General features: G+C 36.3%; 1 protein-coding gene across 2 annotated transcripts; it reads right to left on the bottom strand.

The window, feature by feature from the left end:
* Positions 1-8,516: 8,516 nt before the first annotated feature.
* Positions 8,517-12,600, bottom strand: CZH7orf25 (chromosome Z C7orf25 homolog). 2 transcript variants are annotated; one of them, XM_026687496.2, is made up of 3 exons: positions 12,309-12,413; positions 10,536-10,609; positions 8,517-10,429 (listed from the first exon to the last, which is right to left on the bottom strand). In XM_026687496.2, the coding sequence occupies exon 3, from the start codon at positions 10,414-10,416 to the stop codon at positions 9,172-9,174; it is 1,245 nt and encodes a 414-aa protein (XP_026543281.1). In that variant the 5' UTR covers positions 10,417-10,429; positions 10,536-10,609; positions 12,309-12,413; the 3' UTR covers positions 8,517-9,171. The 2 variants fall into 2 exon arrangements, with proteins under 2 accessions (XP_026543281.1, XP_026543280.1); XM_026687495.2 differs by lacking the exon at positions 10,536-10,609 and having other exon boundaries at positions 12,309-12,600.
* Between the last annotated feature and the right edge of the window lie 293 nt (positions 12,601-12,893).

Below are 12,893 nucleotides of genomic sequence, written 5' to 3' on the forward strand. Positions count from 1 at the left end.
GTCGATCCCATGGACATCACAAAGTCCCTGGTTGATCCAGGAAAGCTCCTGAAGCCCAGCAATGGAGGGAAGTGGCCATTAAAGCCGCTAAAAAGCTATGACAATCCCGGAAAGGAAGATTGGTAGGAAAAGTTTGGGTGAGAACTTTCATTTTCCTTTTTTCTTAATTAAATCAAAATCAGAGTACCCTAAGAGGAAAGAGTGTTTAGAAGAAAGAAGACCGAAAAGTGGAGAACAGTGGCAAGTAGAACATAAGTTTAGCTGTCAAACTTTATTTGGACTATTTTATTTTTTTCCTTATTTTTTAAAGATTTTTTTTTTATTAACTGGACTGGATTTTCAAACATTATTTAATAGATTACCGTTAATTTTTGTTGCTAAACTTAACATTTAAAATCTGGACTTTGTTTTTTTTTTCTACTTTTACTTTTTAAAAGGATACTTTGTCAGAACCTATTGGATATAGTATAATTAAAGGAGAAAGTTAAGTAATACTGCCATCTAGAGGTTGCATATACTTTATTAAAAATTGGAACTTTTAATAGAGATCAAAGTTCATTGTTTTGACTACAGGCTGTTTAGAAGAAAAAGAAGGTACAGAGAGTGAGTTCTGAAAACAGGTGCTGTTCTCACAGACTTTGTAAACAGCCGCTAAATTAAACAAGAGATAAAAGATTAATGTGACCTTGGACAATATATTATTGATGTCCTTGACTCTGGCTTTTTGGCTTGCTGGATGTTATACTGAGGCTTTTATTTCTTGATGGCTGGTGGTCATTCTTGGCCTAATTTTTTGGCTTTAGCCTCACTGTTGGAGTATCTTTTTTCTTTTGGTTCTTTTTTTTCTCTTTTAATGTCACTTGTGGATTAATTTTTATATCATCATTGTTGTTTTTTTCTTCTTCTTAAATATTGAGCTTTTTCATTTTTTCCTTTTCTCTTTGTTCTTTATATCTCTACATTTTAGTCTTTCTGGCTTTTTGGATGGAACTGATCTTTTTTCTTAATCATTTTTTCTTTTTATTTTTTCTTCATTTTTTTCTTTTTCCCCTTTATAATTGGATAAAGGTAAAGAAGAGCCTGAAGAAAATTGTTCCTGGTGTTGTAAGCAGATACTTATTTACTAGGATTGCAACTAATTAGAGATGAGGAAAACAGCTGCTACAGGCTCATCAATACCTACTCCTCCTCTCTAAGTCCAGCTGGTCAGCACTCAATTCACACTATGTTACAGCAGGAGAAAGAGAGAGAGAGAGAGAGAGAGAGAGGAAGAAGGAAAAGGAGGTCACATTACAAATGATAATGCAAGCAATACAAGAACAAGGGAAATATTTGGAAGATAGAATGGAAAGAATAGAAGAGAAAATGGGGGAAATGGATAAGAAAATAGAGAATATACAACAAATGATGATGAAGAATGAAGAAAGATTTCAAAAAATAGAAGAAAAAGGAGACCAGACAGAGAAAAAAGTTGGAGAAATTGATAACAGGCTGATAGTAGTTGAACAAGACAAGGGAAAAGGAATGCTGGCCTTGGAGATGGACAGAGCAGATTTTTATCTCAGATTTCAAAATATTGAAGAAGAAAAAGGAGAAAACCTTGCAGAATAATGATAGAAGTGTTGGCAGGAGCCTTGAAGATATCCAAAGAAAAAATGATGGATGGTATAGATGAAGTGTCCTGAGTGTATACAAGATATGCTATGAAAAACAAATTACCTAGAGAAATCCATGTAAGATTCACCAAGAAAGCAATAAAAACACAAATATTACAGAGTGCAAGGAATGACCCATTGAAATACAAAGGAAAAGAGATGATAGTCCTAAAACAAGTACCGAGAAAAGTGAGAGATTTAAGAAGAGAATATCAATTGACAAAAATTTTAATTAAGAAGGGAGTGAACTATAGATGGTTGATCCCCAAAGGCTTAATATTTACTTGGCAAGAGCAAAGACACAGAGTGGACTCAATAGAGAAAACAGAATTATTTTATGGCGAATATTTTAGAGGAAAAGAAGAGGAGAGTATATGAGACGAGGAAATAGTTAAACTTCAAGAGGAGATGGTTGAAGTAAGAGATAAAGAAAAAAGAGATGAAAAGATACGAGAAGAGGGAGCAGTAGGTGGAAGGGTAGAATTAAAAGAAGTAAGAGATCAAAGAACGAGAGCAATAAACCCTACATATAAAGTATAAACAATGGAAGAAGAAGAAAATTATTACAATAAATATAAATGAATTTAATTCGGCCATCAAAAGCAGAAAAACATTTCTTAAACTAAAAAAATTAAAATTAGATATAATCTGCTTCCAAGAAGTCCATATTAAAAAACAACATGTCCAAGTGTTGAATTATCCCAGAACTGGGAATCTATACACCTCATTGGCCCCACAAAATAAAAGAGGAGTAGCTCTATATATTAAGAATACAATCAAAGCTAAATTAATCTTACAAATGAAGGAGAATATTAATGGTGGAAATAATTGATAATAACTTAAATATCTTTTTAGCAGCAATTTATGCACCAAATAAAAAACAAGAATAATTTTATAAAAAATTGCATAAGAAAATAATAGTATTGGAATATGATAATATATGTCTTTTGGGAGACTTTGTTGCGATAGTGGACACAAAGTTGGACTATAAAACACAGGAAGTTAATAAACAAAATAGAAAAACACTTCCAAGATCCTTCTTCAAGATGGTAGAGGAATTAAGTATTTGAGATGTTTGGAGAGAAATGAACACCAAGAATAGATAATATACATTTTACTCTAATAGACATTTACCATGGTCAATAATAGATATGATCTGGATGTCAATGGAATTAATCTCTAACATACAAGAAGTAAATATAGAAACAATACTTGGGCAGACCATAACCCAATATGGGTCAAATGGCAGGGACAAAAGAAAAGATCTAAATGGACTTTGAACAATTCAATCTTGCAAGAAAAAGAATTTATACAAAATATGGAAAAAGAACTGGCTTTTTTCTTTAAGGAAAACAAAAAGGAGGAAACCTCACTACAAAATGTATGGGATATCATGAAGGCCTATACTAGAGGTTTGATTATAAACTACACAAGAAAAAGGAACATTAGACAAAGACAACGAATATTAGAGGAAGACTACAAGAAACTGGAGAAAGAACTACAAAAATATTCACAAAAAAGGATATGATGGAAAAAGAAAAATTGGCACAAAAAATTAGGAGAGCTAAACAGAACTTCTCTGAAAATGCAAACAAACCAGACAGATGGCTGGCATATAAACTGAAAAAAGAAAGAGAAATGAAAAAGATAATACAATTAATAGATGAGCATGGAATCATTTGTAATGGAAATGAAGAAAAAAAAGAAACAGTACAGAAGTATTATGAGAAATTATATGAACAAGAGAATATTGAAGAAGAAAAAGTTAAACAATACTTGCAAAAAGCAGAGCTACCCCAAATACCTGAGGATACTAAGATAATGTTGGAAGGGAAAAAAACAGTGATGGAACTGACAGAGGCGATAAATAGGCAAAATACTGGAAAGGCTCCAGGCCCAGAATTCTACCAGTAGAATTCTACAAGATCCTGCAGAATCTTTAAATATTACAATGCTTGAAGTAATGAATGAGGTTTTGTCAAAAACCAAAATACCTAATTCATGGACAAAGACTTATATTATTCTTATACCAAAAGAAGATACCAACTTACAAAAAATTAAAAACTATAGACCTATATCCATGCTAAATGCAGATTACAAAATATTCGCCTCAATAATGGCAGAAAGACTTAAAAGATATTTGAACCATTTTATACATACTGATCAAAATGGATTTCCTACTAAGAGACAAATAAAAGATAACATGAGAATAATCTTGAATACATTGGAATATTATGAAACACATCCAGAGAAGCAAATGGCCTTGGTGTTCTTAGATGCACAAAAAGCTTTTGATAATGTAAATTGACAATTTATGTTACTACAAATGCAAGAGATGGGTTTTGGAGAAAGATTTATTAAGGCAATTGAGGCAATAAATCATAAACAATCTGCAAAAGTAATGATAAATGGAGATTTGACAGATAATATTGATATTAAAAAGGAACTAGACAAGGATGTCCTCTGTCACCATTGCTATTTGTATTGAGTTTGGAACTATTAAATAGAAATATTAGGAAAAACAAAGAAATAAGGGAATGAAAATAAAAAAGGAGGAATATAAATAACAAGCATTTGCAGATGATCTGGTCTTTATATTGGAAGAACCATTGGAAACAGTATCTAAATTGATAGAAAAGATTGAAGAATATGGACAGGTGGCAGGATTAAAAATAAATAAAGATCTTAGTTAAGAATATGACGGAAAAACAAAGGAAAGAACTGACAGACAGACTGAATATCCAGATCACAAACAAAGTAAAATAGTTGGGAATACAGTTAACAGCAAGATGTGGAACATTAAAGGAAGATAATTATTATAAATTAAAACAACAGATTGTGACAGATTTGGAAAAATAGGGAAATCTACAATTATCCTTAATAGGGAGAATATCTACAATCAAAATGAACATATTACCAATGATCAGGGGTGGGATTCAAATTTCTTAACAACCGTTCGGTGTTTGTGGCTTAATTTGTGGGTGTGGCTTGGTGATCATGTGACTGGGTGGGCATGGCTTGTATGTAAATATTATAAATATTTATGTAAATATTGACTTTTTTATATAAAAAAGCAACTTTTACCCAAAATCAGGCAAAGCAGGCACGGAGATTGAGTTGCTCACAGAATCACAGATTCATTCAGAGATCTATCTATCTGCCATCTGCTACCTGAGTCTGCACTGAATAACAGAAGCTTCAAGCTCAGCTCTGCTTTTAGATTAGCTAGAAAGCAAGAAATCCGATGATTTCCTGCTTTCTAGCTAATCTAAATCTCCTGGCACAGCAGAACAGCTAATGGTCAGGAGAAAAAAAGGAAAAATAGCAACTTAGCAGGCAAGTTTGACGGTGCGCATGCCAGGTAAGGAGTGAGTGGGCAGGGTGGGGCCAGCCATTGGCACAATTTGACGGATCTCCGGCAGGTAGAATCCCACCCCTCGTGACAGTATGTTTTGCACACGTATATAGACCATTTCCAAAAAACCTCAGCTGTGCTGCCCGGACAGCCGACAACCGCTGCATGCAGGTGCGCAGCATTTCAAACTCTTCTTCTTTCCTGCTTTTTTATCCTCAGCTGTGACTCACAAAGCAGCTGAAGTTGAAAAAGCAGGAAATAAAGGACAGCCAAGAGCCCGGGCGGGCAACTGGGCCAAACAGAGCAGCAGACCACTGAACTGGTTCAGTGTCTGCTGCTCTTCAGAGCTACAGGTTCTATAGAACCGGGCCGAACCAGTAGCAACCCACCCCTGCCAAGGATATTATATTTGTTTCAGATGATTCCAATTAAATTAGGGAAATAATTTTTTGAAGACTTGAACAAAATAATGTTGTAATATATATGGCAGGGAAAGAAGGCAAGAATTAAATTAAAATTGATACAGGACACCAGAATGAAAGGTTTTGGACTACCCAATTAGGAATTATACTACCAGGCAGTTACACTGATGTGGGTGAAAGAATGGATTGTTTTGAGAAATACTAGATTGTTAACATTGGAAGGTCATGATTTACAATTGGGGTGGCATGCATTTTTATGGTATAAGGAAAGCAAAGCACATGGGTATTTTAGGAGACATTATATTTGAGATGCCTTGTTGTTAAGAAATGCAAGGGGAGAAAATAAAGAAACATTATATGAAAATACCAGTCTGTTTATCAACTACAGAGGCATCTGTGTTTCCAATTGTTTTTAAAATGGAACACATAGTTAGATATAGTGAAATTTTAAATGAAATGGGTGAACTGAAAACAAAGCAAGAATTAGATGAACAAGAGATAAAGATGAATTGGTATTCCTATGTGCAAATACATTCTAGATATGATAAAAACAATAAGACAGAAAGGTTTTATAAAGAATTTACTGAATTAAATAAAATCTTAACAGGTACTGAGGAGAGGATATTGAAAAAATTATATGGTTATTTACTAGGAGTGAAATCAGAAAAACAAGTTAAAGAAACAATGATTGCCTGAGGGGGGATTTTGGATATGGGATAGATCTAGAAAAATGGCAGAAACTATGGACTAGAAACTATAAACTAACAATGTCGACAGCATATAAAGAGAATTTGTATGTTTTACAGGTGGCATTTACCCCCAGCAAGAATAGCAAGGATGTTCAAGGATAAATCGGCAAAGTGTTGGAAATGCCATCAGACACCAGGATCATATTACGATATGTGGTGGACATGCACGGAAGCTAAGATACTGGACTAAAATACACACATGGCTGGAAAAAATGAGAAAACAACATACAGATCTAAAACCAAAGATATTTCTATTGGGAATTTTACCTGAAAGTTACAACAGAGAATTGATATATTTGATTATTAATGTTTTAACTGCAGCTAGAATTGTATTTACTCAAAATTTGAAAAATGAGAAAATTCCAATAGAGGAGGAGGTGATTAAGAAAATAATGGAATGCGCAGAAATGAGTAATTAACTTTAGCAATCAAAGACCAAGAAGAAAAAGAGATATGGGATTTATTTTATCAATGATTAGATAAAAAAGTAGGAAACTGAATTATAATACAATAGTAATGATATGTTATAACTGATTATTCTGGAATGAATTATAATATGAACTAAAATGAGTAAGAACTGAGATTTGCTATAAAGGTCAGTGCAGATTTGAAATCAAAGTCTAATGATATAATAATAATAATATATGACATGGAAAGTTGATTAATGTAATATGAATGTAAATTTAAACCTAAGAGGAAAAGACTATAGCTATTGTGCACAAGACATATGTACAAACCGACACACTGTATAATTGAAATAAGACTTTATTTGATGTTTGTGTTTGTCTATGTTTGTTGTTAAAAATAAAAAAACTTTTAAAAAAACAATAATACATGGGCAAACTACTGATACAAACTCAAGGTAAACTGCTCCAAACTTGATTGCAGAAAATACAACTTCAGCAAGAGAGTGGTCAATGCCTGGAACACCCTACCAGACTTCGTTGTTACAGCTTCAACCCCTCATAGCTTCAACTGTCTACTGTGGACCTCACCCCATTCTTAAGAGGTCCTTAAAGTGCATAAGTGCTCTAGCAAGCCTACCATCCCTGTCTTACTCTACCCATTTATCTGTATTTACTTCCTTTGTTCTTATTTATGTTCATACTTATACTCGTTATCTTGTACATGTTTGACAAACGAATACATAAATATTTAATGATCAAAGTTACAATGGCACTGAAAAAAGTGACTTATGACCATTTTTTGGACTTTCAATTGTTGCAGCATCCCCAGGGTCATATGATCAAAATACCAATGGTCAGCAACTAGCATGTACCGTATTTATCGGCGTATAACACGCACTTTTTTCCCCCTGAAAATAGGGGGCAAATGATGTATGCGTGTTATACGCCGATATAATGTTAAGAAGCCAGCGGAGGCCGGGCGGTGCGAGCGGAGGCCGGGCGGTGCGAGCGGAGGCCGGGCGGTGCGAGCAGAGGGCATTATTTTGCATTATTTACCTCAGGGGTCCTCAACCACCGGGCCGCGGACCGGTACCGGGCCGTGGAGCACTCTCTACCGGGCCGCAAAGAATTTTTTTTTTTAAAAAAATGGCGGCTTTCTTCACCTTCGGTGAATGCTGCTGGGATCGGGGATCAAGGACACAAATGAAAGAAGGGGAGGAGGAAGCAACCGAAGCCTGTCCTTCTCTCTGGGTCAGCTCTCAGTCGCTCTCTCGCTCCTCCACCAGCACAGGAAGAAACTGCTTCAAAGAAGCGGGGGCTTTCCTGTCGCCGCAGCTTCCTGAAGCACCCGTTTCTCCCCACCCCACCCCGTCCGCCCGCCCGCCCGCCCGCAGTGCTCCGTTCTGCCTGCCTGCCTGCCTTCGTTAATGGTTGAATCGGAACAGCTTCGCTGAGTAAAAGAGGCGAATAGTTATTATTCTCAGCCAAGCTGCTCCCAAACAACCAGAAACTAAGGCAGGCAGGCAGGCAGGCAGAATGGGACACTGTGGATTGAAACGCGCGCACGGGTGGGAGTGGGGGTGAAACGGCGCTCGAATAGCTGCGGCGACAGGAAAAGCCCCCGCTTCTTTGAAGCAGTTTCTTCCTTGGATGGTGGAGCAGCGAGAGAGCGAAGCCTCCTTCTCTTCTCTTCCCCCGGTCCTTGCAAAAATTTTCTGCTTGAAACCGGTCCCTGGTACAAAAAGGTTGGGGACCACTGATTTACCTTATAAGTGGTAATAATATTAATAAAAAAAGTTCTGAGCTACCCTTATTTTGCTTCAAAGTTTTTATTTAGAAATTTAATTTTTTTTCCTGAAATTTCCCTCTTAAAATGAAGATGCGTGTTATACGCCTGTGCGTGTTATACGCCGATAAATACGGTATTTATGATAGCTGCAATGTCCTGGGGTCAAGTAATCACTTTCTGTGACCTCCAATAAGCAAATGCAATGGGGAAGTTAGATGTATTTAATAACTGTGTTGCTAGCAGTGATTCCGTTACCAACTGTGGCAAGAAAGATAATAAAATAGTGCAAAATTCACTTAACCACTGTCTTGCTTACCAACAGAAATTTTGGGCTCCATTGTGGTCATAAGTTGATAATTATCTACACAATCCTTTGCACCAAGATTATTATATTGTGCATATCTATGTCAGCCTCAAGACAATGTGGAATTGCTCTAAGAAAGCATTCTGGCAACACACAGGAAAAGTTATATACATTTACATGAAGTTATACATGAGTAGGTGAAGCACAACAGAGTATGTCTGCCCTACGTTTCTTTCAGTTCAATTCAGTCAAATGAATACATTGTGTTCACATAACATCAATATTTATATGCATTAAACTATTGTTTCTAAAATTCCTTAAACTAGAAATAATATACATAATGGTGGACATGGCAGGGGAAGGATATTGTAAAATTTCCAGTCAGACGTAGTATTTGCTGGTTCTCCAAACTACTCAAAATTTCCGCTACCAGTTCTCCAGAACTGATCAGAATCTGCTGAATACAACCTCTGCATAATTTGGAACCAACTTAGTGCTTTAGTAAAGGTGTGGAAGAAGCTTCTTTGCTTTCTGTCAATGCCCTTGGTTGATGAATAAACACACTAAACTTTACTCCCTGATTTGCTGCTGCCCGAACAAAGCCACTATTTGCTGTCATAGTGATGGCCTTTAAAGTATCTCCTGTTCCAAAGATGATCAAAGAACGGTTATTGATTTTAGAGCTAGTCACTAATTTTGAGGCATAATCAGAGGGTTGGTCTGGGACCACATGGATTCTATCCATAAGTAATGTGGCTCTATATTTTTCTCGAGGACCTCCTATAGTTTCTAAGATAATCTGAAAATCTTTGATTGCAGATTCACAAGCAAACAATTCTTTCTCCTTCATGAATTCCTCCAGTTGTGGGAGAACACTCTCACATCGCTCTTGTAAGGCCTGTTCAGTTAAGACTTTCTCTTTGAATATAAAGTAACAGCCTCCATAGTTTAGGGCTGAGACATATGTAATCAAAGTAGTAATGTCTAAATTAACCCTATTGCATGTATTTACTTTCAACATTGTAGGAAATGCAACACTGGCTATTAAGGTATCCCGATCTACTTTTGTCATTTGAAAGCATTCATCCCCATTGTCAGATTCACTAGAACTGAAGCAGTGATCTTCTTTAAGACAGTTCATTGATAGGTTCACAGCAACAATATCCCCCCGCACAGATATATTCATTTCTTTTAGCCTTTCTGCCATTGGGCTGGACAAACCATTGTAGAAAGCAAAAATAATGTGTGGGCTGCAATATTGTATTGGTTTTTGACAACTTGCTTGTAGGAAATCCTCTGCTTGTTCAATAATACTCTTGTCACCATACTGGCCCCTGCCCAACCAAATGTTATGCAGAGCTTCAGCTTTCCGACCAATTGCTTTCACCCAAGTATGCCCATTATTTGCAACTACATCTACTACCAAATTTTGTTTTTCACCAAATGAATCCTTATAAGTAAAAACATGGAGAACACCAACAATATCCTCCAAGTTCTCTGCTGATTCAATGACAGCTTGCAGATGAGTGAGATTTGTACTCTGCAGATGAGATTCTTTGATGCATATTCTACCAGCTTCTATTTTCTGCAAGAATTTTAGTTCTGCCTTTAATTTACGGCAAAGTTTTGGTCCACCTTCTATGCCATCTTTTTGGGATCTGCAAAGAGCTTCTGCTCTTTTAATTAGTTCCTTAGCCAAGATAATTCTCTCACACAGCAATGAATGTGCAGACATCTTGGTAACATTCCTAAGAAGAATTTAAAAAAATATAGTTACTCAACATAACGAATCCCTCCAGTCATGCTACTAATGTCTATGTAACTCCATACCTGAAAGTAAGCATTTTTACTTACTAGTCTAACTTATAGCCTTCAGATTCCTTGATCTTTTTTCCAAGTACTAGCCAGGCTTAGTATCTGGACTACTTCTACAATACATATACCAAAGATTAGTTTTCATGTGATTTGCAGTATTTTCATCCTTCTTTATAATCTTTTGTTTAAAACTTTGAATCCATATTGGTGCTAAAATATAGATGGCATTCCTGTAGTACTGAACAGTACCTCATTTAGTAAATCATGTTGCCAGGTTGCCAGTGAATGGTAGTATGAGAATCTATTCGAGGAAGCCTTTATTCTATAGATCTCTACATGCCAAAACTTCCATGAGAGTTCAAACTCTATTTGTTTGGGATCATTTGTAAATCTTAAAGCATTCTGCTCTACATATTACATTTTCTATGCTGCAATTGTGTTGCACCAAGATGACTACTTTTTTAATAACATCCCAACACAACTGATAGAAGAGAGGAATTCTTCATGTCTTTCTATATGATAATTTCTTTACTATTTTGAGTAATATACTGTATTGGCCATATCCCATGCTTGTTAAATGCTTTAAGTACATAACATAGTGCCACCTCCTGGATTGGTAATAGGACCACAATGCAGATAGATTTAAATATTCATCTAGGAAAATGCAGCTAATATCCCAGGAATCACAAACAATCATTCCGTGTGCAGAATATTTTATATAAACTAAATTATAGTTTATGAATATAAAAGAGCTGTCCCCTATATTTTGAGTGATTTCAAGTAAATTGGATAATAATTAGGGTTTTTTGCCATGGCAGCACCAGTCAACAACTCTGATAATTACATTCTAAGAAGGGAGAGAAATATGTAATCTGTAATTTGATGTATACAATATCCCACAGAACAATCGAGAGATCTGTGCTTCAGAGCCATAGTTTTTTTTATCTATGGCAACAACAAAAAACAGACCTGACTTTGTTTTGTGGTAATTCAGTATGGACAGATGGGCATACTCTGTGATCTGACAGGAAGTTTAGATGGATCTTATATATAAACTGTGAGGACCCATATTGATCAGATCATTTGGCAAAGTTAAAGTCTCAAATGCCAGAAAGCCTGATGGAGTGGGAATTGGAGACATAAAACAGCAATGTATATGGGTCCTTAGTGCTCTCTGAGTTTTGTTGTTCTCTTGCAGACATTCATTACCCAAATTAGGTAACATTATTAGCACTGATGACGTTACCTAGTTTGGGTAATGAACTATCTGCAAGAAAACAACCAAGTTCAGAGAGCACCAAGGACCCCTCATGTCAACTCTGAGCTACAAATATTCTTCTTTATTGGAACGTTTCAATGTCATGCCAGTTCGGTGTTTTCTACAGAGCCGAGAATGTTTATTCCTAAAATTCAGTGTCCCGTCACTCCACCAAAGACTCCACAGGATTTTAAAAGCTCTTTGGATTACATTTTGCACGCCACCGGTTATGTGATGAAATAGCAGGCGCCCTTCTCAGCTTCGGCGAATTCAGAGCGCTACTTCAAAACATCCATTCTTGCTTTCGTGATGCTGTAAATTGCTTAAAACTATGACACAAGTTATTGCAAGATGATTGGCTGTTTCTCATTGTGCTCTGACCAAGGCTTCCCTGATCAGAAGTCTGGATTTCTAATATCAGCAGAAAAGCAACATCCCACAGATAACTTCTCGTTCTTTTACCCAATTACAGTAAAACTTCCGTCGTTTGGGCTTTAAAACCCGCATTCGCATCTCATCGCATCATGCACATTTCAAGGGTGACCAATACTCACGAGTAAGGCAGGATAGGATCTCTATGACAGGAGTCCCTGACTGCAGTTTCGTTTACTTCCTCTTTATCTCACGAAGAAAAACAGCAAGTCATTCCGACTGACGCTTTCCAACCAGCCTGGCTTCCGGTTTAGATAAGAAGCCGCCATTTACGAGGCGACACTGAAGGATCTTTAAGATGGGAGCCTATTTTTTGCTGTGGTGATTACTGAGTCACATCCTCAGCCTTAATCATTATTTTGTTTTTTGCTGAGGTAGACTCTGGGTTTAGAATAATTCAAATCTATCGGGATAACTGCGAATGGAAAACGACTGGTCGAGACTGAAGTTAATCAATCTCTCAGTAATGCACTTGTAATAAGTGCTATAAATACAGTACATGAGTGAATATGTGATCTCACCAAGGGTTTTTCTTGAATGATACAATGCTACCTAATCCAATAAAATAGACTATTGTTTAACAGTGAGTGCAGGTGTTTCCAATAGACCATCTTCAATTGGTCTTTATCCCAGTCCACTATTCTATCTTGTTTGAAGGCTTCCACCATTGTTCCACTGCCAAAAAAGTTTCCTATCAATAACTTCAA

Source organism: Notechis scutatus, chromosome Z (assembly GCF_049901735.1).
Source record: "Notechis scutatus isolate UNSWTSFEM ecotype Mainland chromosome Z, rNotScu1.2, whole genome shotgun sequence".
In the NCBI taxonomy this organism is placed as follows: Eukaryota; Metazoa; Chordata; class Lepidosauria; order Squamata; family Elapidae; genus Notechis; species Notechis scutatus.

What these genes read in the sequence shown, in the direction of transcription:
- CZH7orf25 (XM_026687495.2), bottom strand. Translation starts at nt 10,416, where the DNA reads ATGTCTGCACATTCATTGCTGTGTGAGAGAATTATCTTGGCTAAGGAA.